General features: G+C 36.3%; 1 protein-coding gene across 5 annotated transcripts in view; it reads right to left on the reverse strand.

Annotated features, from left to right (window-relative positions):
• Positions 1–25,855, reverse strand: part of FAM149A (family with sequence similarity 149 member A) — a 78,183-nt gene that overhangs the window by 35,787 nt on the left and 16,541 nt on the right. For all 5 annotated transcript variants that reach the window (XR_012476910.1, XR_012476911.1, XM_074228808.1 and 2 more), the window contains exon 2: positions 1,573–1,683. Coding sequence is in view for 3 of the 5 variants with exons in the window: in XM_074228808.1 (XP_074084909.1) it covers positions 1,573–1,683 (111 nt within the window). In the remaining 2 variants the exon portion in view is untranslated. The remainder of the gene's footprint in view (positions 1–1,572; positions 1,684–25,855) is intronic.

The following is a 25,855-nucleotide window of genomic DNA, read 5'->3' on the forward strand; positions in this document are numbered from 1 at the left end:
ATGCCATCCCCATCCAGAGGAAAAAACTATGGAGTTTGTATGCAGAGCAAACCATACTATGTTCATTTTTTTTAAAAAGTTTCTTTTCTTTTTTCTTTTTTGCTTCTTCCTTAGTTCTAATTCCTCTTTCATTATGTAAACTTTTCTCAGTGTTTGCTGCTATGGGGAGGGAGAAGGGAAGGGAGAGTGGAAGAAAAATGTGAAACTCATAAACTTGCATATGGATAAATATTGAAAACTAACTGCATGTAACTGGAAAAATAAATAAAATTTCAATAATATATATACATATATATATATATATATATATATATAGTTAGCAAAATACTTTTAAAAGTTCATTGATGGGGTGGTTAGGTGGTGCAGTGGATAGAGCACCAGCCCTGGAGTCAGGAGGACCTGAACTCAAATCTGGCCTCAGACACTCAGACACACACCTAGCTGTTTGGCCATGGCCAAGCCACTTAACCCCATTTGCCTTGCAACAACCTAAAAAAAAAGAAAAGTTCATTGACCCCTCCCCAATAAGGATTCCTTATCTAGATCTAGTTCTCCATTTATAAATAGTTGAAAGGCTGGGTGGTTTAGTGTGTAGAGAAGTGGCCTCAAGGCCAAGAAGATCCTGAGTCACCTTAGCTCTCATCGATCCCAGTAACACTCTAAGACTATAAATTGCAAAAAAAAGATGCCAACCTCCATTGGTAAAAATAATTTTCTCTCATTGGAAATACCTTCCACCAATGAAATCACAGATCCAGAACCTATAGACAGAATTAGATTTGAGAGTATAACCTCTCTGACCCAGTTTTCTCATTTTTTTAAAACAAGGGAACTGAACTTGATGGTGTCTGGGATCCAATCCAGATATCTGGATAAGATTTCCAGAAAGGCAGTATGATAAAAACTGGTCTTTCAATAAGGAAGAACTGGGTTCAAGTCTTGCTCTGACATACATTTTTACTCACAAGTTTGATAAATGTATATAAATGTGTGTATGCATGAATGTATGTATGTATGTATATGTGTGTGAATGCATGTGTGTATATTCATAGGCCTGTATATACACACCAATACATATAGAGCTATATGTATACACATGTTTGTGTTTTTGTGTGCATGAATATATTTGTTATATGTACACTCACATGAATGTGTGTATTGTACATGTTTACATAGTTCATTCATATATGCTATTTTATATTTTATATATTATATCCACTATAATATATATATTTACTCAGATATATAGTATACTATTCTCTTATTATACTCTAATGTACTCTACTATTATTATTATTACTATGCTGCTAATCTACCTTCTATAATAGATATATCTACCTTATTATTCTATACTATATTGCACTGTATGTTATTATATTATTTTTCTAGGGTTTCCAAAAGCCTTAGTAAAGTTTTCAGTTTTAATAGCTTAAAATTGTTTTCTAAAGATTAGGGGGGGGAAAACTATGACTTTTATAAATATAAGGGTCCATCTAATATTCCTCCCTACCACATAACCAACATACATTTCTCTATTCTCAAATCTATAAGAGGTCACTGTGTTATTCTTACCAGTTATAATTATGAATGGCTTCCTGCACATTTTTGGTGAAATGCTTAGGAAGAGGATCCCTGCTCTTCACAGTAAGACCTTGCTCTCCAGGATCTTCAGTCAATCCTTTTCTGGGAAAAACAAAAACAAAATATAGAAAAAGGGGAAATGGATGTTAATATATTTACCATGCTTAAGCATCTGAATTTCTAGGAAATTTAATTGTCTTGTATTATATGATTGATTTACAAAGTTTGGCAGAGAAACATTTTTTAACAAAGTATTTCTCTTGCTTTTTAAAATTTTTAAAGTATTTTTATTGATTTTAAACTTAAATATAAAACAAGAAAAGAAAAAAAGAACATTTCCAGGTATTCACAGAATTCAATATAAAAGAGGACATAAAAAAGAATTCAGTATAAAACAATAAATTTCTATTTCAGACTGTTTATTTTTTGAAAACCTCTGTAGCTATCTAACTTTTCCATGCTTCCTTTTAAGTTTTCTTTTGTTCTTTGTTTTTTCGGTATACTTTTTATTTTATTTTTTCCTTCCTCCCTCCTCATCCCATTCTAGAGATGGCTAAAATGAAACAAAAATCTCTACATGTGTGTATATATCTATATACATGCATATATATACACACACATACATTATACATATACACATAACCGTATGACCATATTATACAGATTTCTATTTGTAACTTCTTTCTCTGAAGGTGAAATGCATCTTCCTTTGTAAGTCCAAGCCATGTTTTTCTACAATCAACTTGATCATTATTTCTCATATCACAGTCATACATCAAAATCATATACTACAACTTATTCAGACATTCCCCAATTGAAGGGCATTTATTATTTTAACCAAAGTTGTTTTAATTTTCATTTCTCCAGTCAGTAATGATTTAAAGTATTATTCATTTTACTATATATGTTTTGATTTCTTCATTGAAAACTACCTCTTTATATCCTTTGATTATTTATCAATTGATGAATGATTTGTATTCTTAAAAATTTGAAAAAGTTCTTTATATCTTTGAAAAATTAGGTCTTCATCTGAGAGGTTGCCTATGGACATTTTCCTCCCTAATTTTCAGTTTCCTTCTAATCTTGGACATGTTGGTTTTATTTGCATAAGAAGTTTTAAATTTAATATACTCAAAATTATCCTTATTACTTCTTAACTTCTCTGTCTTTTGTTCTTCATATATTATACTCCTATCCATGAATCTGATAGGTAATATATTCCATAGTCTTATACTTTTCATATAACATCGCACTATATTTATGTCATGTATTCATTTTGACCTTATTTTGATGCATGATTTAAGATAAATAGTTCTGCCAAACTGCTTTCCAGTTTTCCCAATAATGAATTCTTATCCACCCAAATTAAAATTTTGTATTTGTCAAACTCAAGATTCTTATATTCTTTTACTACTCTGAATTATATGTCTACTTTGTTCCACTGATCTACCTTTCTATTTCGTAGCCAGTAGGAGATACAGTCTAGTGTTGCTGAATCTACTTCCTTTACATTATTTCCATTAGTTTCTTGGCAATTCTTGACCTTTTATTCTTCCAAATGAACATTGTTATTATTTTTTCTAACTCAGTAAAATATTTTTCTTAGCAATTTAATTATGATGAAGTGCTTCTTTTGCCATAATCATTCCACAGGAGTGTTTATCAAGCACTAGCAGAAATGCTAGCAGAAGCATGGTTAAAAACAAAACCAAAACAAAACAAAACAAAATACAAAGTCTATACCCAATAAGACACTGACACTAAGGCAAAGCGTTAAGACCTAATAGAGTCTTGTCTCTACATAAAAGGATGCAGATACCCAGGATGGGTCTGATCCACTGTACCTTCATTAAGAAATGCTATGATGCTAATTTCATGACTATAGATATTCACTCATTAAATTTCAGGACTTGCAGCATCATGTAGTTGAAAACAATCAATCAAGTGATTAATCCATAAATGGGTATTAATTGCTTGACATGTATGTGGATTAAACATCAGAGATAAAAAGAAAGGCAAAAACATTGTACTTGCCCTCAAGAAGGTCACACTCTAATTGGGGAAACAAAATGTTAATAATCAGGTATGCTTAACATGCACAGATTACCCAGAAATAGGAAGACTTGAACTCAAATTTGGCCTCAGACATTTACTAACTATGTAATCCTGGGCAAATCACTTGAGCTCTATTTGTCTTAATCCACTGGAGCAGAAAATGGCAAATCTACTTCAGTATCTTTGCCAGGCAAAGCCCAGACAAGCTTGCAAAATGTCATGACTGAAGAAAAACAATCTCAGAGAAGGCAGTGGCAGCTGGGGAGACCAAAAGGCATCCTTCAGAAAACTAATTTTAAAACAAGCTTTGAAAGAGGCCCTAGGGTACTTAGAAGTCAGAGATAATGAGAGAGGGTATTTCAGACATGGGGCATATGCAAAGGGACTGAAGATGAAGCAACCTTACCAATGACTGTAGGTGGGTCATATCATGTGTTTCAAGGATTAAATGTAAGAAGACTGGGAAGATAGGAAGGGGCTAGGTTGATAAAGGCTTTAAAGTCAAATAAGACTTTTCAATTTTCCCTTTAAAAAAAGGAGCCATTGGAACTTTCTGAAAGGTGGGAATGGGAGAAATCTGATCAACCTTAAGCTTAGATTTAGAGTAAGGAGTCATTCTAGGTTCACTATGTGACTGAACACATCACCTAAACTCTCTGTCTCAATTACCTTGACTATAAAATGAAAGACTCAGATTAGATCTCTAAATCTCTCCAGTTTGAAAATTCTATAAATTCAGATACATGGATATCCATGCTAAGTATGTCTTTGTTAATGTTATGAAAACATAAGATTATTCAGGTCATTCTTGTAATAATCCAGCTATCCAGGAATTAGTTCTTTGGAATCAAATATAGAACACAATTTAGGACATGCACCCACTACATGACTTGAGATTGAGACCCTTCTAGGTCCAGATTTATGATTTGGAAGAAAGTCCCTTGAAGAATATCCCTCTACTAATGGAGGCCCACATCATCTTTTTTATTCTTTTTTTTTTTTTTAGGATTTTTGCAAGGCAAATGGGGTTAAGTGGCTTGCCCAAGGCCACACAGCTAGGTAATTATTAAGTTTCTGAGCCCAGATTTGAACCCAGGTAGTCCTGACTCCATGGCCAGTGCTTTATCCACTGCACCACCCAGCCAACCCCACATCATCTTTTAATTAATAATTTCAGAGAGTTGCTTGGGGCACTGAGAATGAAGAATTTTCTCAGGGTCACACAGCTAGTAGGTATAAGAAACACAATTTGAACCCAGGTTTTTCTAGCTGAGATCAATTTTCTAATCACTACTTATACTCCCTTATTATTAACTCAAAAAATATGATTAATTAAGATAAAATAGTAATTTAAAAAACTCCATCTCTTAAGTCATGGAATAAAATACTTGTCCACTGGAATGCATTCATTGTTAATCATTAAATGTCCTTCTGATGAACTTTCTGAAAGTTTCATTCCACTTAGTTAAATACCTGGTCAGTATGTACTAATAAAAGTAGTTTCCAATGCTATGAAAGTTCTATGATTTTTCATAGAATAAAACATATTCATATGCCTACATACATACACACATATATATCATATAGATGAGTGTCAAGTACATACTCAGCCTTTTTCTTACTTCCCAATCTTCCAGTCCCTCATGTCCAGTTGCCTGCTAAAGTCTCCTTCAGCACATGTCTCACAGACTTACCAAACTCAACAGGTCCAAGAAAAAATTTGTTCTTTTTTCCCCTGAATTTACCTATCCTTCTTCCTAGCTTCCCAGTTTCTATTGAAAGCCCATCTTTCCTTTAGTCATTCATGTAAACAGCCTGGGGGTTCTCTTTCAAGAGACATATTCCTACTTAGATCTAAAATAGATATGTGTGCATAGGAAAACTGAAAGATTCAAGGAAGTAGATTATAAACTCTTGGGAGCAGGAAAGCCTATTTTTTCTATCCCAACTCCTAGCATTTTACATAGCAATATTAATATTTCATGAATGAAAGAATGAAGAGGACACTTTTCAGTCATCTCAAAAGTCACCATGAAGCAGAAATAATCATGACAATTGCAATAAATACCCTACCAACTATTTTTCCTGCCCTTGTTTTTCTCCCCCAGATGCCATAAATACATGATATACCTCACAGTTCAATGTAAAATCACCCCCACTGTGTTAGTTGTACAGCTTCAAGCTCATAGAAACCTTGAAAAATCATTCAGCCTAACTTTTTCATTTTACAGATGTGCCATCTGAGGAGAGGAAATGAGAGGTGTCTGGCCAAACAAGTTAATAGCTCCTTCTGGACTGGAAGCTAGTCAAGTCTCCTGATTCCCAAGATAGAGTTCTTTCCACTGTACCATGATGTAAGTTTGAATTAAATATGAAATCTTACACAATGACCAGACATTGGTTCCATTTTTAAATTGCTATTTTTCTACTGCTGTACAACTTACCACAATCTGTATAAAGGTCTTTGTGTGTTTATTAATGGGATTTTTTTATTGACTATAGATTATAAATTAACATTGAAGGAACTTAAATTGATTTTACATAGTATAATTGAGGAAGAAATCTCTTTTTTAGGTAGTTTCCTCCTTAAATAAAAGAAGATAATTACTTACAAAAGGCATGGATTCTTTTCATTCATTACAGTACATCTCTTCAAAGAGAAGCATTACTACTTATATCTAAGATAGATATGTGTACATAGGAAAATTGAAAGATTTAAGGAAAATGATTATAAATTCAACTAAGTACTTCAGTACTATATTATAATGATGAATTGTTCCCTGATCCCTTCTAAGCCAGTGTCTCCCTTCCCAACCTATTTTGTATTTATTTATATATGTATGTATCTTCTATGTGAAAAACAATATCTGGCACATAATAAACATTTAATAAGTTGCTTGTTGACTAATCCACTGTTAGAAAGACATTTCTAGGTAACTAGGTCACACAATCATAAAACCCTGGTTTTAAATCTAGATTCAAATACTTACTAGTTATGTGACCCTAGGCACAAAAAATGAGAATAAAAGCAACACCTACCTTCTTGGGTTGTTGTGAAGCTCAAATAAAATCATATGTGTAAAGTGCTTTGCAGACTTTGAGTTTCAATATAAATGATAGCTATTACTAAGTTTTAAAACAATTAGATCATATTTTGCAGGAGTTCAAAACAACCTTTGTAGGAAACATCTTTAAAGAGTACAATGAATCCTTTACTTTTAAACTAACAATCTAAGGGCAGAATAGAGCACTTGATTCTTGTGATGTCTAAGGATGCATCTAGCTTTTAATGTCAATGTATCATCATCATCATCATTAATGAGAATTATTAAAATTATTGATAATATATTATTGTTGATAATGTTGTTATGTTTATAATAATCTATATTATTATACATCATTATTAATAACAATATGTACCTGAATTTCAGCATGGAGTGGAGAACCTTAAGACATGAAACCTCCCTTTCTTGATGAAAATCAGCATCTCCTCCACTGATTAATTTCAGAGAATTGCATGGAAACACTTAGAATTTAAATGTCTTGCTACAGATCTCAAAGAGAATATTGTGTCACAGCCAAGACTCGAAGACAATTTTTCCTGATTTCAAGTCTGACCTCTCTCCACTGTTTGCCCTGTGACTTCATACTATTAGTATTAAGGAGATTATTTGGACATGTATAGTATTTGTCAAATTCTTTGAAAACCTGAAAGTACCATATAAAGTTTAGCTATTATTATCATATGATAACTGTAAAGTCTTCCTTTTAAGTTGTGCCCTCATATCTCATCAAGAAGTGGAGAGGTCATCCAAGTTTTGGAAGGCTATGGCCACAATAAAAGTGCTGATAGATCTTACCAAGATTGAAAAGGCTTCTTGATTGGGTTAAGTGATCCATCATAGCTCTCACACCAAAGGACAAGCCTAGTTCAGATAGGAGGAGCTCATCAATGGACTAGCCACCAAGTAATAACTTAGATGACCTGTCTAAGGTCAACAGTGTGAGGCTGAAGTTGGCAAATAGTCATGGCTCACTCCATGAAGCTATGATTTGATCAACAGTGGTCATGTCCCCAATACACCTTAGTGGCATGAAGATGCTTCATGTTCTATCTTTAAATAAGCTCTCCAAACTGAGTAAGAAACCACCACCAACCTTTTAAGCTGATAATATCACCCAGAACATCACCATTCTGTTATCATCATCATCATCATCATCATCACTACCACCACCATCACTAGTATTTATTAGATCAAAATCCTTTACAAATATTATTTTGCAACAGTAACCCAGAGTCATGGGTACTATTATTATTCCCCATTTCAAAGATAAAGCTTTGAGGTTAGTGACTTGCCTAGAGTTACAAAGTTACTAAAAATCTTAATCTGTATCTGAACTGAGCTCTTCCTGACTCCAGGTCCAGCAGACCTCTATCCATCTAACTGCCTTTAAATTTACTTTTTGCTAACAAAGACTGAAGTTGTGTTGGTAATATGTTTAGATTGAAGATCTGTGGCATTTAGAAAGGTTCAGGAGACATAACTTCCAGGTAACTAAATTATTTTATTACTAATATCAGCATCTCTCTCTTAGATCAAAGACCGTCATGATGGTGGCCTCAGGTTTATATATGCTTTGAGAGAAGTGTACAAAAGGATGGCAATCAATTCAGATTGTTAAATAATTAATGAGAGATTGAATATTACAATAAGGGGACTGATCCTTATTATAGATTAAGCTATTTGCTTCTTAAACCAATCCCAGTCTTGGGCAATCTATTCAAAGAAATTATGCTCCAAGTCAAGCTTGAGCAGAACACAGTAGCTAGCCTGAACAAGAACAAGAAAGTTAGTCCAATCTCTTTATCACCAATATCCTTCAAGAGACTGAGCTTTTAAAATAAGGACTTATTTCAGAAAAAAGGGGGAGAGGGAACCTGGATATCCCCAAATCATGGATTAATAATTAATTTATAATAAGTATAAAATTATATAATAATTAATCATTTCTCTCAGGGCCCGTAAGGCAAGGATACCTCTTTTTGTGTCCCCAGTGCTTAAGTAGCACACTGTCTGGCATAAAGTAGATGCTTAATAAATATTGATTGATCGAGCCCCAGATACACTTCTGCCTGAAACCTCACCCATTTGGAACTCACCCATTCTTCAGGGAGAAATACAATTACTACAACATGAGAGGTAAGACAACATGATAAAACACTGATAAATCAAGTCAGAGGATTTGGGTTTGAAATCTGAATCTTCCCCTTAATAACTGTTTAACCTTGAACAAACTTCTCCAGAGACTGGTTTTCTCATCTGTAAAATGAGGGGGCTAGAGATGACTACTAAGGTCTCTTTCAACTCTAAATCTATGATTTTGAAGATTCTATGAACTCTAAAGATCAAATATTTTTGTTGTTATTCCTATACTAGGACTACTCCTCTCTCTCTCTCTCTCTCTCTCTCTCTCTCTCTCTCTATATATATATATATATATATATATATATATATATATATATGTATGTATATATATAATCACAGTGAGTGGAAGGAATGCCAGGGACTAGCTAAGTGCTATAGAAATATTTCCCAATATCCTCACAATAAGTAGCATATAAGTACATGGTCTGAGACCAGATTTGAATTCAGGTCTTCTATACTTCAAACCCAGTGTTCTAACCACTGAGCCTCTAACAACCTAGAAGTCAGATGAACAGTGCCACTGTTGCATAACCTTGGATTTCAACTTCCTTGTCTGAAATGAGAAGGGGTTTATTAACTCAGTTTTCTATTCTATAAAATAAGAGGAAAGAAACATACTATAATGGGGAGGAGGGAGTGCTAGGTGTGGAGTTTGAGGACCTGAAATCAAATCCTATGTCTATCATTTATTTACTCTGGACTGGAGGAAGCCGCCTCCCTTACCTCTTTAAGATTCTGTATCCTGTTCTGTAAGCATTTTCTTGAAGGTCCCTGACATTTCTAATCTGTGATTCTAATACATGTAGACTCATTCTCTGATCCCATGGGTAGGGGAAATCTGAAAGCTGAAAACAAAAAAAAAAAAAGAGGGGGGGAGGGAGAAGGGATACTCATAGCATTTTGAATTGAACTGAAATATGCAATTAAGAAGCAGTTGATGAATGGAGAGTTGCTTCAGAGGCAAGAAGATCTGGGTTCAGGTTCTACCTATAGTTTATCCTGGTTTTCTCTGCCCCAGAGAAAATCATAGGTTAAGTTCTGCTGGACAAGGCTTCTAGGAGAGACCAAAGAATTGGAGGGAAGGTGCAGATCTACCTTGCTACAGGAAACTTTCCTAAAGAGGAATGCCCATACCAAGAAAGTCACAGGTCCAGTCCCGTTCCACAAATATTGCTTGTAAGAAGGGAATGTTATGCTTTGGGCAAATCTTAGACAGAGGAACGCTTCTCAGAACAAATAATTGTAGACATGACCCAAAGATGCTAGTCAGCATGGTTTCTCACACTTAAGGGATGTATAGATGAGTGTGAGTTTTGTAAACACAAAGAAATGCAAACAGCTCTTCCCCATCTCTCCTAAGATTATATCAGCAGAGGAAGACCTTAGAGAGGCCTCTAATCTCCTGCCCCACCCCAGCTCCAGGATAAACAGCTAAAGCTTGCCCTTCGGACTTACCCAATGACAACCAATCCCTTTCTGCTGCTGCTGCTGCTGGTGGTCACTGGGTCCCGGACCTGCTGATCGTTTCTGAGGTGCAAGGCCCGGGAGCGGTGCCAGCCCCCACGGCCCCCATGCATGAAGCAGGCAGCTGGTGTCCCCAGGCACGCCCGAGTTCAGGACTTTCCAGCCTTCTAGTCCCCCGAGCTCCACCCCCATTCCCCGCCACCTCTTATTCCAAGGCTTACACCCGGCTCGGGATATGTGACTGTCCCTTGGGCGTCCAGCCCTGGCTAGCCCTGGACATGGAACTCCCCAGCTAGGTCCAGGGGAATGCGGCCGGGAGCAAGTCCACCGTTCCGAACAGGGGCTGCCCAGAGTCCAGGAACTGGTCAGCTCCGGCCATGGACTCCGGAGAGCCTGGCGGGATAGCCTTCACCTTCTTCTCCGCAGCCCGTTAGCCCAGGGGCAAGCTCTCCTCCCCGCCAAAGGGGCGTGGGAAGGGGCCCGCACCCTTCAGATTCCCACCCTCCTCGCCCCGCAAGGACCCGAATATTCTCCCCGGCTTCTCCTGGGGCAGCTCCTCTGGGTTCCCCAGTCTCCTCTGCCCCAAAGCTAGCTGACCGCTCCCTTACCTTCCCCACCCCCATCCCCCGCCCCACCTCTGCCTCCCAGGCTCCCTCCTGAGACTCCCTGGCAAGCTGCAGTCTTCTTCCAGGGACTCTCCATTTGATCAAAACATCCGCCGGTCTTTCCCTCGGGGGCAAGAACGAGGAGCCTCACCTAAGTAGATGCCAGATTTCATAGTCAAGTGACTGGCAGGCGCTCTGGCCTCCAGCCCCAGGAGGCACTGCCTGCCTGGTCCGTCCCTTCTCTCTCGAAAATCCCCGACTCCAGAACTCCTTTGGCCTTCGGAGGTAACAGCCCACTGGCCCGGGGTGGGGATAAAGCACTCAGGACCGAGTGGGCAATGGAAAGAACAATGAAGCAAAGCCAGTCCTGCAGTTTCTTATATCCCAAGAGGAAACATGCCCAACTATCCAATTTCCCAGGAGGATGTGAATTCAAGAGGAGTACCCCCCCACACACACACACACAACACACACACACATACACACACACTGGATTTGTCTTCTTTGAATTGGGTCAACCAATCTGCTTCTGCCTCAAAACCTAGTAAGAAGTAAGATTAACTCCGTCCAAAAGGGGTAGAACTAAGATTTTTATTAAGCACCTATCTATCCTGTGCCAGTACTGTGGAGGGTTTATATCCTATAGGGAAGGGAGGCAGGGAGGGGGTGTAGGGGAGAAGCTCTAAAGAAAGGCGTCCTTGAACTGAGTTCCAAAGATAATTAGAGATCTAGTGTTCTTAGACCAGAGGAAGCTTCTTAGAACAAATAATTGTATGGCTGACCCAAACATTAGTCTGCATGGTTTCTTATATTAAATTCCTATGGGATGTATTGATGAGTGTGGGCTTTGTAATCATATAGAAATGCAAGCAACTCTTCCCACTCCTCCAAAAAATTTAAGATTATATCTGCAGAGGAAGAAATTAATCGCCTGCCTGACACTTAGACAACCAGCATTTCTCAAAATGTGGCAGTTGGGCCCCTCTGGATCCCCAAGACCCTTGGGGGGGTCTTCTTGTATGAAATTATTTTCAAAACTCCTCCCTTTTCATGTCTGTGTGAGGCCAGATTCTTCTCATAGTTCAACCAAAATCATCACAGCCATTTGGAGATTTATCACTCATCACAAACCACTTGGAGATTTGTTGTTCATCTCACTTTTTTGCTTTGAAGAATATAATTATTTTCTTTAAAGCATTATTTATTTTAATATGTAATTTGTTATTGATATTTTTAAATGAATTCATATATTTTTAGAATTTATCAGGTTTAATTTTGAGATATTAAATTTCTATAGTCATAATCCATACAAACGAAAGTTTTATAGGCTCCTTATATTTTGAGAATTATAAAGGGGTCCTTAAACCAGCAAGTTTGCCAACTGTTGGTTTAATGCCCTTACTTTTTCTTAAATAAAGAAACTGAGGCTACTAGGAAAGATTATTTATAGTCTTAGGATCATAGATTTCATGGTGGATGAGATCTTAGGGGACATTTTACTCAATCCCCTCATTGTAGAGTTGATGAAATTGAGTCTCATAGACTTTTTAAAGTCAGTTAATGATGGAGCTGGAACTGGAAGTTGATTCCCTTGTTTCTTGGTTAAAAAGTTTGTCAGTTTCCACCACCTTAGTTGCCATTAATTTGCCTCACCTACACTGTACTTAAGTATCTTCCTACCTGCCTCCACTCTGATAACTTGTGTCCTAGGTACATATAAATATAAATACTGAGTACCTATGTCTGATCAAATGTCTAAATCAAAATATGCATTTTTAGAATGATCCAATTACATCTGGATCTAAACAAATTGGATTGATCTGATCTTTTTTTTAATGTCAGAAGAAAAAGGGTGAGTGAGATCACACAACTGGGTAAAGATATATCAAAATACCATGGCCAACAGTTCTGCATGTGATAATGGCCTCATTGCCATACAGCTTATATAATGAATTTCTAAGGATTATTATCATTATTTATATTTCTTTTATCATCAACTATAATCACTATTTTGCAGCTAGGATAGAGTGCTGGGGCATGCAGACAGGAAGACCTGGGTTCAAATGTGACCTCAGACAATCCTTAGTTGTGTGATCTCAGTTCCTCATCTTTTTCTTTTTCTGAGATAATTGGAGTTAAGCGATTTGCCTAGGGTTACAAGAGAGATTTGAATTCAAGTTCTCTCACTTCAGGGCCTGTGCTCTATCCATTATGATATCCCACTGTCCCAGTACATCATATTTTAAATGAGCTGGAGAAGGAAATGACAAAGCACACCAATATCTTTGTCAATAAAACACCAAATGTGGTATCAAGAGTTATGATTTTTATATTGATTAATATGATATATGTGATGAATTTAATAATAATTTAGTTTCTAGAGATCCTTTTCACAAGCCAACTCTGGCCCTGGGAAACAATGAAAACAAATTTGCAGAAGACATTCATCAATCATGACAAGTCCTACATCTTTTTCCCAGACCAGACTTGCCTCTGTTATATGAAGTGAATCAGTATAACCTGTTCTGTATCCAAATAATGGGGTATACTCAAGACTATACAATCAATTTAGTCATTCCCACAGGACTCAAGAACATCTCTGTGTTGTCCTCCTTGGATAGACACAGTTGATGTAATGTTGTATTGTCATGCATGGTGGGATTATCCTGGGAAGATCACTCAAGGCCCCCAAAATGATTGTTCTATAATATATCTTTCTCAACCCTTTCTTCTTATGGTCATGTATATAATATCTGATTCCACAACAGTAAGGTGGAGCTCCAAGAAAGGAACAATCTTATGATTTGCAAATCAGTTCCTTTCAATCAAATTAATTAATAAACTGCTACCTGATTATTGGCATTCTGATGTTTTATTTCACTCAGCTTAGAGACTGGCTCAGTAAAAATTCTGTTAACCAGGATCATGACAAGTCAGAACCACTGAACAACAATACCAACGCCAGCCATCGCTATTATCTAGGCTACAGCTTGATTCCAATGTAAATGAAACAATCTAACTATCAGACTATCCTATTTTACATGCTCATCACAGGATATCTCTGGAAGTCTTCTGGGTAGTGTAAATTCATTCTAGAGTGAACCCCAGAACACTTCAGTTACAATGCAAAAGTAAAACCATTTTCCTTAACTCCCCAATCAATGCCTCCTTTGCCACATTTATATCAGTAACATCAATTATCCACATTCATAAGAAGCAGAAAGGTTATTCATATCTAGTTTCAAATCCTTCCTCAGACACTTATAAGTTATATGACCTTGTGAAAATCACTTAACTTTCTTGGGACTCAGTTTCCTCATCTATCAAATGATGGGATTTATGTAGATAACCTCTAAGATCCCTTCTAGTTTGAGATCTGTAATCCTGTTCTTCTATTTTCTCCCTTAACCTCAAAACCAATCTTTCAAAAAGCATTCATTAAGCACCTACTTTATTTGATGCTAGGGATACAAGTAGAAGACTATGAAGTGATACACCCACTCTCAAGTATCATGAATTCCAATCTAAAAAATTCTGCTGTTCCTGTCTCTTAATATGAGTCCTTCCCTCTCTTTTCCCATGGCCCTAATTACCATCCTGTTGATAGATATCTTCCTTTCAATCATATGTTCTCTCTCTCTCTCCGTGTGTGTGTGTGTGTGTGTGTGTGTGTGTGTGTGTGTGTGTGTGTGTGTATGGTGTATACAAACATACATTATATAGCTTTTATAAAACACTTTAAGGTTCCAAAGCATTTTACACATATTATCTCATTTGAATCTCACAACAGCCCTGGAAGTCAGGTACTTTTATTATCCTCTCTTTACAAAGGAGGAAACTGAGGCAGAGACCTATTCTGTTAAATGGCTTATCCAGAGTCACACAGCTAAGTAAATTCTAGGTGGATTTGGAACTCAAGTCTTCAACCTACCTATCTAATAATATATATCCTAGTATCCTTCTCCACTCAGATTCCTAAAGTTTTACATAGTTCCCTAATTACAAAAGTTCAAACTTCTTATTTTGTCAATCAAGACCCTTCACAGTGACCCTTGACTACTTTCCTCTACACTTTTCTTGTCTGTTACAGAGCACATGTGTCTGCAGTATTGCAAGACCACCACTAGGTGTCCACCTTTGCTTCTGGAGGGGGCAGTTGTTTATAGATGTTAGGTTTTTGTTGTTTTTGTTGTTGCAAGGCAAAGGGGTTAAGTGGCTTGCCTAAGGCTACACAGTTAGGTAATTATTAAGTGTCTGAGACCAAATTTGAACTCAGGTACTCCTGTCTCCAAGTCTGGTGCTCTATCCACTGAGCCACTTAGCCACCCCAATCTTAGGTTTAAAAAACAAAAACAAATGGTAGAGTCTTAGTTCCCATCCCAATGCTCTTTTCATTATTTCATATATGTGGAGATGGATGATATTAGAATATTAATACTTATGTATTTCTGCCTTGTAATTCATTTTAAAGTGATGTTAAAACATTCTCCCCATTATTAACTTCTATGAATTTCTATGAATGCTTCTTTGGTCAGTCACTAATTATTTGTGAAGCATTTACTACTGGAAATACAAAAACCCCAAAAAGTCAAGGGAATGAGAGAGAGGAGAAGAAAATGGAAAGGAAAGTAAGAAAAGAGAAGGGAAGGGATTGTACAGTTTTCATTTTGTACATATTAAATAATGTAATATACAACATAAATAAAATATATTACATATCATATTATGCCATGTATGTTGACATGACAATGTAATGTTTAATGTAATTATATCAATTTTTGCTTCATATAAATTTTATAAGCATATTATATCAATAAAATAATCACTTCAGAGAGATAGAAGACCAGAAATGAATTATTAGAAGTTGAGCTTCCAGGGATAAGGAGGTAATCATTCCTCCCTGATCAGACAATATCTGGAGTATTGTACTCAGTTATGGACCTCACAGTTTGATCATTTGGAATACTCTGACTGAAATACCTTCTCTATCCCATCATTTTGAAACAAATCCCCATTTAATCTCATTCTGGTTTGCACTGATCATATCTTTTTGTGAAAGTATATCCTTGACTCACATTTGTGAATGGGCCATTCCCTTGATTATCTAAGCAAATAAATGTTCACCTCTACCCAATTCCCTTTTCTTTTAAATGAATCCCCCTGGGTTGATACAATAGCTGTTTAACATTTTGTTTTTCTGTTAGTTACTTCAGAAAGTACAGAGATAATTATAATCTGTATTGGTGGGAGGGAGGACATCTGGAAAATCTTGGATATTATATTAATGCAAACTCCTGGAGAGCAAGGACAGTTTCCCTTTCTATTTTATTTAAATTCCCAGTATAGTACCAGGCATATCATACATGATCCATAAATAATTGACTTGACTTTCAATGTCAATGATCGTTTCTCAATCTTAATTCTCTTTAACATCTCTGCAACCTTTGACACTGTCTGTCACACTCTCCTCCTCTATACTTTCTTTTCTCTAGTATTTTAGGTGTAAGGTTTTTCACCTACCTATCTGACCACTCCTTTGATTCCTTGCTGTATCCTCTTCTAGGATCTCTAACCATAGGAGTCCTTGAGGGTTCTATCCTGGATCCTCTCACCTACTCCCATGGATTTAATGATCATTTTTATTCTGATGATTCTCAAATGTACCCTTTGAGGCCACTGCTATCATTATTCCCATTTTACAGAATAAGAAATAGGTTAAAAGTTTAAATGACCTGCCCAGAGACACAAAACTAATGTCTAAGGTGGGATTTGAACACAGATTTTCTGTCCTCCTCCATGGTTAGGATCTTTGCAAATATCTTGTTCAGAGACCAAGTTCACATTTACATTAGCACTTCTTTACTGCCAATGATGCCTAAATAAAGGTAGCTAGGGGATACAATGGTTAGAATGTTGGCCCCTGAGTCAGGAAGACCTCAGAGACTTGCTAACTGATTAATGCTGGGCATGCCAATTAACCTCTTTCTGCCTCAGTTTCCTCAACCATAAAATTGTTGTGAGATTAAATAAAATAATATTTCCAAAGTATTGGCATAGTACTAGCTTGGCACATAGTAGGTTTTTTAATAAATGCATGTTCCCTTCTCTTTTCTATGGGGGCAGAGATCTTAAACTTTGGATTCTAGCAGCTTGATTCCTTTTTCAATATGTATTATTGTCCCCTCTTCTCTCCTTTGCCTCAGCCATTCATTCAGATTGACCATTCGGTAAAGCTAGCTGAATGAGGGACTTAGCTACTGTTGCTAAGAAAACCAAATAATTTGAAACAAAACTTGTAGTCAAGAGACTACTAAAGGAGGATGTTTATTAAAAGGCTTTAAGTAGTGATGCTATTGTCTAGAATCATATTTTAAATTCTTATGAACAGACTTTCTTTATCCTTTCCCAAAGTTGGTTGGTTGTTGTCCTTCGATCTCGAAGAGGACAAAAATAATAACACTATGTTTGTGTCAAAGTTCAGTGGCTAATCAGGTCAATATGAGCTCACTACACTCCTACCACAGGTCAGATCCCAATAGTTTACATGTTTCTTTTGAGCTAAGACAATTCTGCCTTACTCATACAGCACCTTCTTTGTTGGAGCACACAGTGCTAGGTGGTCTTTTGCCAAGGTCTCCCATGTCTCATAATTGTTCCAAAGTTTTTCAAAGAGGTCTTAAGAAAGTCCTTGTATCTATTCTTCTGACCATCATGTGAGCATTTGCCTTGTGTGAGTTCTCCATAAAAGTCTTTTAGGCAAGTGTACATTTGGCATTTAACAATATGACCAGTCCACCAGAGCCGCACTTTCTACAGTAGAGTTTGAATACTTGGCAGTTTAGCTGAGAAAGGACCTCAGTATCTGGTATATTATTATTAGACCAAAATTAGCACAAAGAGCAGAGAATCAATCCATACTTTATTGCATTTCATCCTCAGAGGTTGCATTGAGTGCACAATCATCTATGAAGGAAAAGTTTCAGACCAACTCTCCTTCCTCTTTAGACTTAACTTGCCATATTTGGGGAAATCAGAGGGGTGAGCCCTGTGAATGAGACTCAACTGGGAAAATCACCTTCATGTTCATGGAATCACTCCTACCAGGTAAGTCTCAAAGAATGGAACAATGAAGAGAGTGCTGAACTGAGTCAAAAGTTTTGAGTATGAATCTTGACAAGGCAACATGACCAACTACAGGATCACAGGTGATTCATTTAACTTCTTGGACTTCAGTTTCCTCATTTGTAAGTAAAAGATGTTCCCTTTTCAGTTCAAAAGGATTCTGGGAATTCATATTGGTACTTATAATAATAATAATTTATAGTTGCATAGTAGAACTTTAACATAAAGCATTTATATGTATTATCTAATTTAACCCTTTCAACAAATTTTCAGGTATTAAAGTTACTATTACTTCTATTTTTACAGATGAAGAAACAAAGGTTAGTTGGTTAAATGGTTGGTTAAAAGTCAGTGATGTTAAATGATTTGTTTATGATCACATATTTAGGAAACTTTGGCAGTGGGTCATGACGTCAGGACTTTTTTCTTCAAAACTCAATATGCTCCGTGTGTGTGTGTGTGTGTGTGTGTGTGTGTGTGTGTGTGTACACCTATATCTATTTATTTGCATACAGGTAATATATACATGCCACATGTATATGTAAATGCATGTGGCATGTATCTATATCAGATACACACAGTATATATACACTATGTATATAAGATACATTGTTATATATATACACATACATGTATATGTAATTATAACTAGGATTTGAAGTTTTAGGACTATTGGGGCAGTTAGTTGACACAGTGGACAGAGTGGAGTCTAGAGTCTGGAAGCCCTGAGTTCAGATCCAGCCTCAGACCCTCTGATATTTATTAGCTATATGATCCTGGGTAAGTCACTAGACCTCTGTTTGCCTCAGTTTTCTTATTTTTAAAATGAGGGTAATAATAGCACCCATCTCCCAAGACTATGTTGAAGATCAAATGAGATAAAAATTATAAAGCATTTATGTGTCTGAAACATAGTAGGTACTATATCAAATGTTAGTTATTATTATTATTGTGAGAATACAAACACCCTTTCTTTTCCTTTCATTTGTCATTTCCTCCCCCCATTCTCCCTTGCCCTCTCTCTCTCTCATGCCACCTCTGTACCTTTTTCAGTTATGATTCATCTCTCTCCCCCCCACTCCTATCTTGATACAAATTTAGTGCCAAATGACTTTCCTCAAGTGAAGACCTGATCATGTCAGTTGCCTAACCCAATGAACATCAGTGCCTTCTTATTAACTCTAGGGTCAAATATATACTCTTCGGTTCATTCTTTAATGTCCTTTCCAACCTGGAATCTCACCTTTTTTTTCCCCAGGCTTATTGTATATAATTCTCTTCTACAATCTGAAATCCAGCAAAAAAATGTCCTTCTTTCCACACTACAATTCCAGTTTCTGCACCAGCAGTCCCCATTGCCCTGTATGCAATTTCTCCAAATTATAGAATTCCTTTCCTCCTTTAAGAGGTAGCTTGAACACAGTTTTCTATTAAAAGTCTTTCCTGATTCTCCCCTCCACAAATACTAATGTCCTCTTAAACTAGCTAATACTTTACTAACTTATTTAATGTTGAAAATTGAAATTTTGCAAAGCTGAAGGTCAACAGAGAAAAAGACAGGCATGGAAATATAAGGAAGAAGCCCTTTCAAGAGTAGAAAAAACAGTCCAGACCTAGAAAAGGCTTGAGGATCAATTAACTAGATCCTGAATCTGGCCTCTATGAAACAGACTATTTGTAAACTTGACCCGAATAGGATTCTAGGAAATTATGATTGCCTAATTCATGTTGTTATTGTCATTGTTGTTTAAGTTAATGTTCAGTCAATTTAATCCTGTTCAACTATTTGTGACTCTATTTGTGGCTTTCTTGGCAAAATCTAGATGGATCACCAAAAACAACATAAAGGTTCTTGTTAAGGGAATTTGCTTTGTATCAGGAAAGTTGACAGAAGAGGAGTGGCAATATTTCTCACCATTCCAGACTTGAAATGAGCATTTCAGAGCCTAGCTCTTAGGAAAATCAAAAAGGAGAAAACTGGATTAATCTGTGACAAAGAGTCATGGAGCATCATAGTTTAAGAAAGCATCATACCAACCAGTGGCCAGAGAAAGTAAAAGATTGTGATTGGTCATCAAAGAGTAAATCCAGGGAATCTGAAAGATCAACTGCTTTATCAGAAGAACCCAACAGGTCAACATTCTGGTCAGTCCAGAATGAGAAACCATAGCTTAGCATCAGGGCAACCAGTGTCCAAGCAACCCTACCCAGAAGCAGTTAAGTCTGATAAGGAGTCAGCTCAACAACTGGTGACCTATTTTACCTAGTAACAAGGAGTTACTTGTTAAAAAGGAGTACACTGATGGGGGTTCATGAGCTATAAGTAAGGAGGATAATCACCCACAGCATTACCCACTAGAAGCTTGGGAGCAGATAACAGTACTTCTGAAGGACTAGAATCCCAGTTTGGGAAGTGAGCTCAAAGTAGTTCTTAAAAGTGTTGTTTTTATATTTATTCTCTACAACACATATTTTTGATTTAAGTATTTGTTGTCTTTTGCTGTTAGAATGTAAGATTCTTGAGAGTAGAAATTGGTTTGGTCTTCATTTTTGTACCCTTCAATTAATAGTACAATCAGTTACTAGTCAATTGGTTCTTAGAAGAACAAAATTTTCTCTTCTTGAAACATAACTCCAAAGGAGATCTTGCTAAGAAAAAATTTTAAATTTTACAGTGTCAGACTCTGGTCCAATAAATTCAAGCAGTATCAGAATGCTAAACTAAGAAGGTGGAAAGAATTCCTTATAAACATAGTTAATTCTAAGTTGAATCTAAGGCTTCAGGTTCAGCTATTAATTATGCAAAAGGATTAGGGACAGTGCCTCAAACATTTGACATTGATTATGGGTTGATGCAGCTTCTTTAGTCTACAGGTGGATTTTTTAATGGACTCATTTTTTCTTCCTAAAGTATGTAATTTTTAACTAATGGCCAACCTTCTGTACCTGAACCTCTAGGAATTGCGGGGGGGGGGGGGTGGGGTCTTGGGGACAGATACTCAATCTATCTCTCAGCTGATATTCAGAAGCCTTTTCAGCTGACTAGGACTTGCAAGAACTTATGTTTGACTGGTACTGCGTTCAGGAATCCAGAGTTTTCCTAAACCATGATGAGACTTAGACAGAAATTCAACTTTAACATCATTTTCAAATCTATAGACATCTCAATGTTCAATAGCTAAAAATCTTCAAAAGGGTTTAATTTTTATTAGTAACCATGAAGCAATATCCAATATTTCATTACCCAAGTGAGACAAACATCATTCTCTCCAAACTTGATAAACTTTCAATCTGAGCTCACAGGAAGGATCTTAGTTATCAATATTTTATTATGGTGCTTCTCCTAAACACTTAAGTGGAGTCTTCTAATTAAAAAATGCTTATGTATAGGGATAACCTTTCCACCAGTAAGTGCCATATCTAATTGCTTCTTCTTTGTCTTTTTTTTCTAGAAAGACAATACATTCTCATTGCATGGCTTCCTGATATAAATAAAATATTTGATTTGCTATTAAATGGAATCACAGATTATGAAAACTGGAAAGCAATTCAGTGACTATCATGTATACATAACTTTTTTCAAGTAATAGTTATATAATAAGGTTAGTAAAAAGAGATGGTTTACAAAATGAAAGATTTTATTTAAGTGTTAAAAAAGTTTTAAAAGTTATTTTCTCATCCATGCATATTAGAACTTATTTAATGAAGCATTTAAAATATTTTAGATCTAATTTATATTGTCTATGTTTATATTTATATTATTAATTTTATTTCTTCTTTATCTTATTTTATCTTTTAAAGGAAGACTACTATTCTTAAAGACCAAATCTATTTTAAGTTTGACTAGGAGTAATTGAATATGCTGGAGCCAGCTCCAACCAGCTCAGGAGATATAATAATTTTTCAATTTTCAGTATGAGCATTGGTATACTAAAAATCAAGGTTTGACCTAAAATTTTGATCATTAGACTTAAGAAAGTGATGGAGATATAACACTCTTTAGCTTCATAAGTTTACAAAATAGTTTTCTCAAATGCTTGTTAGTCACTGTTTTTATTAGATTACTAGCATTTTTATTCTTGAAAAACTAATTAAAACCACATTCACATAAATAATAATGTTGTACATTATTCCTTTTAATTTAGTAAAATCCTTGGGCAGTCTTTGATTTATCAGCTTAAAACTCCTTTTGAAGATCAATTCAGACCTTGAAATGAATTATTTGCTTAGTAAAGGGTAATCTTTAGAGCATTAATATTTCCAAAGAATTAAAATGGAATTTCACTCAGATGTCAAGGAAGAGATGTATGTTGAATATGGCTAGGCTTCAACATATAAGGATTAAAGCACCTCAATGGAAAATCAAAATAGAAGATGCCAACAGAGAAATAAAAGATGATTCAATCATGTGCCAAGAGTGTAAATAATCAATTTCTAGCCTATATGCTCCACAGAAACCCTTATTATGTCAAGGGAAATTGAGGATATCCCTATTCTACCCCACTATCCCCTTTTACTTTGGGTACTCATCCCTCTATTCAAAGTGAACTTAGAAAAAGAACATGGAAGGGGCAGCTAGGTGGTGTAGTGGATAAAGCACCAGCCCTGGAGTCAGGAGTACCTGAGTTCAAATCCGGTCTCAGACACTTAATAATTATCTAGCTGTGTGGCCTTGGGAAAGCCACTTAACCCCATTTGCCTTGCAAAAACCTAAAAAAAAGAAAAAGAACATGGAGAAGAGTGACTCAGGATGGGCCATAATGAATTGCATCATTGGAGGGAACATTCATAAAGATGCAAACATAGGTCCCTTTGAATATTTGTATGTTTTAGAGCTTTGAATAGTTATTAAAGTAATTATAATTCATCATTATTTCAACTGTGCATTTTGCTGATATAAAATGATAATATCTTCATTAGGAGCCTTACCTTTCTTTTAGACCATTACATTTTATAGACATTTATTGCAAATTTTTGACTGACTATGCCACTTTTGATTTTTGTTTGCTAGATTCCCAACTCAAATAACCTGAATGTGGGCAGAATTAATCCAAATTGTTGTGAACTGATTTATCCATTATGTAGAGCAAATGAGAACTATGCCCAAAGAGCTATAAAACCATGAATACCATTTGACTTGGCAATAATACAACTAGGTCTTTATTCCAAAGCAATAAAAAAAAACTAAAAGGAAATGACATAAATGTACAAAATTATTGATAGCAGTTCTTTTCTGATGGCAAAGAAATTGAAGAAATTGAGAAGACACTCATCAAATTGTACACAATAATAGTAATTTTTTTAAGGTGATCATCTGCGGATGATTTTACCATTTCTTAGCAATACAGTGATTTAAGACAACTCTAAAGGATTTATGATATAAAATGCTATCCATCCCCAGAGGAACAAACCAATGGAACTGAATACAGATTGAAACATTAAAAAAAAAAAAGGAATCCAAATTATTAGCTTTTACTAGTAGATTTCTGCTTTGTGTTAAACTACTGAATGTTTATTTAAATGACATAAGTTTAATTCATTTCCAATTCAATTGTTAGTCAGTAAACATTTATTAAATGTAGTGCAGTTGAAATAGTATTGGATCTTATGTTAGGTCCTTTAAGTCACTCAATTTCTCTGGGACTTAATTTCCTGATTTGCAAACTGAGGAAGCTGAACCAAATGACTTCTAGTCCAGTTTAAAATCTATAATCCTATGATGTACAATTCCCAGAGCTAGGTCCCAGTATAGCTACATACCAGATTAATTTTCCTTTTAACATATATTCAGAAATAAACATATTCAAACCTTCTGTGCAAAATATTTTCTCCTAAAAACAAAATAATAAAAGAAAACTATAGTGTTTCCATCTAATTTATTGCAACATAAACTCAATTTAAATTGAAAATTTAAAAGATCTTTAGTAAATATAGGTTATATTCCCCTTTTTAAATTATTTTTACTAAGTATTAATTGTTCCCTAATCATCTATATTTTCCTCATTATTCTTTAAATAGAAACAGTATGGCAGAAGCCTACAGGTAGAAAGTGTGCCTTAGAATATGGAAGGTCTGGGTTTAAGTCTTGCTCTTTATGCATACCAATTATATGATACTGAGCAAATCACTAACCTGTTATAGTGCCTCCAGGCAACCCAGTTAATACCCCATGTTATAATGGACTTTGTTGCTGAGTTGCATCAAAGGAAAGAATTTCCATGAAAGAAGTTCCTTATATCAATGGAATCATGAACTATATCATCCCAAACCCCTGAAAATAAATGCAAACACCTTTTGAGTTTAATAACACCAGTTGAATATATCTACCTGCCATTAAAGTTTAATACTTTCACTTCATTAATCCATTGCCAAATCTTATTGTTTCTATCTTTATAACCTCTGGTCCACTCACACAGCTTCATTCAGGCCTTTATTTCACCAGCTTTCACCAGGACAATTACAATGATCTTCTAAATGGTCACTTTGCTTCATTTCCCCCATCACCCTTCCCACATCCATCTGCCCCTCAGCTCACTAAAATGTATGACCCTACTCATCAGACTACAATGGCTCCCTAATACTTCCAGGATCAGAATTAAAGTTCTCTGTTTCATCTGTAGAAGCTCATCAAATCTTTACCCTTTCCTATTTCCCCATTCTTTTGGCACTTTTTCTCTGCTCCATTCACTCTACAAGAAAGCACTGCACTGGGGTGGATCCCAGATGGTGACAGGAGAAGAGCCTCTGTTAGGTGCTCTATCTATAATATTTCAAAACTCATAAAACAATGATTCTAACTAAATTTTCGAGAGACAGAACCCAAAAAGGGATCCAGTGGGGCAATACTCCAGAGCAAGGTAACCTGGAAAATGGTGGAAAGGTTCCGCTCCATGGGGTTAGGGGGTGGCCATCAGAGGGAAGGAACTTCAGCTTCCTGGAGGCAGCCTCAGGGCACCTGACCTACACCCTAGGGAGTACCAGGCATAATTTGGAAGATCAGCAGGGGGACCTCTGCCAGAGCTAGTGGGTGAAGCTCAGCCCTCAGGGCACTCAGTGAGCAGTGGAGGCAGTGGCAGCCCAGATCCAGGAAAAGGAAGCAGGTGGAGCTGGTAAGCAGGAGCCCCCAGACAACTGAGCCTTGAGGGCTCAGCCTACCAAAGGTAGGGGAGTGAAGAGAGACTTCTGAGGTTTGTCCTCTGTACCTGGAACAGGACTCTGGGACTCTGACCACATTCAGATCCTGATCACAGTCTAGGCCTCCCATAGAACAGCAAGGCCCCCACCCCACCTCAGCCTCATGGCAGAGGGGTGTGCTCCCCCAGGAGGGAAGACAGAGCCTCATACACTGAGATCCTTGGGGGGGGGTATCCCAATAATACTCAAAAGCTCAGGAAGCACCCCCAAACCAGGCACAGGCTGGGGAAATGAGTAAACAGAGAAAAAAGAGGAACATCACTAAGAAATACTTTGTCTATGATCCCAAGAAGGATCAAAATACTCAATCTGAAGATGAGGAAGTACAAGCTCCTGCATCAAAAGACTGCAAGAAAAATGGAAATTGTGCTCAGGCTATGACAGAGATCAAAAAAGATTTTGAAAATCAAGTAAGGGAGATAGAAGAAAATTTGGGAAAAGAAATGAGAGAGATGGAAGGAAAAACATGAAAAAGAAGTCAGTAGCTCAGTCAAGGAGATCCAAAAAAATGCGGAAGAAAATAACATTAAAAACCAGCATAGGACAAATGGATAAAACAATTCAAAAAGTTATTGAGAAGAAGGATGCTTTAAAAAGCAGAATTGACCAGATGGAAAAAGAGATAAG

The sequence above is a fragment of the Macrotis lagotis genome, chromosome 3 (assembly GCF_037893015.1).
Source record: "Macrotis lagotis isolate mMagLag1 chromosome 3, bilby.v1.9.chrom.fasta, whole genome shotgun sequence".
Taxonomy (NCBI): Eukaryota; Metazoa; Chordata; class Mammalia; order Peramelemorphia; family Peramelidae; genus Macrotis; species Macrotis lagotis.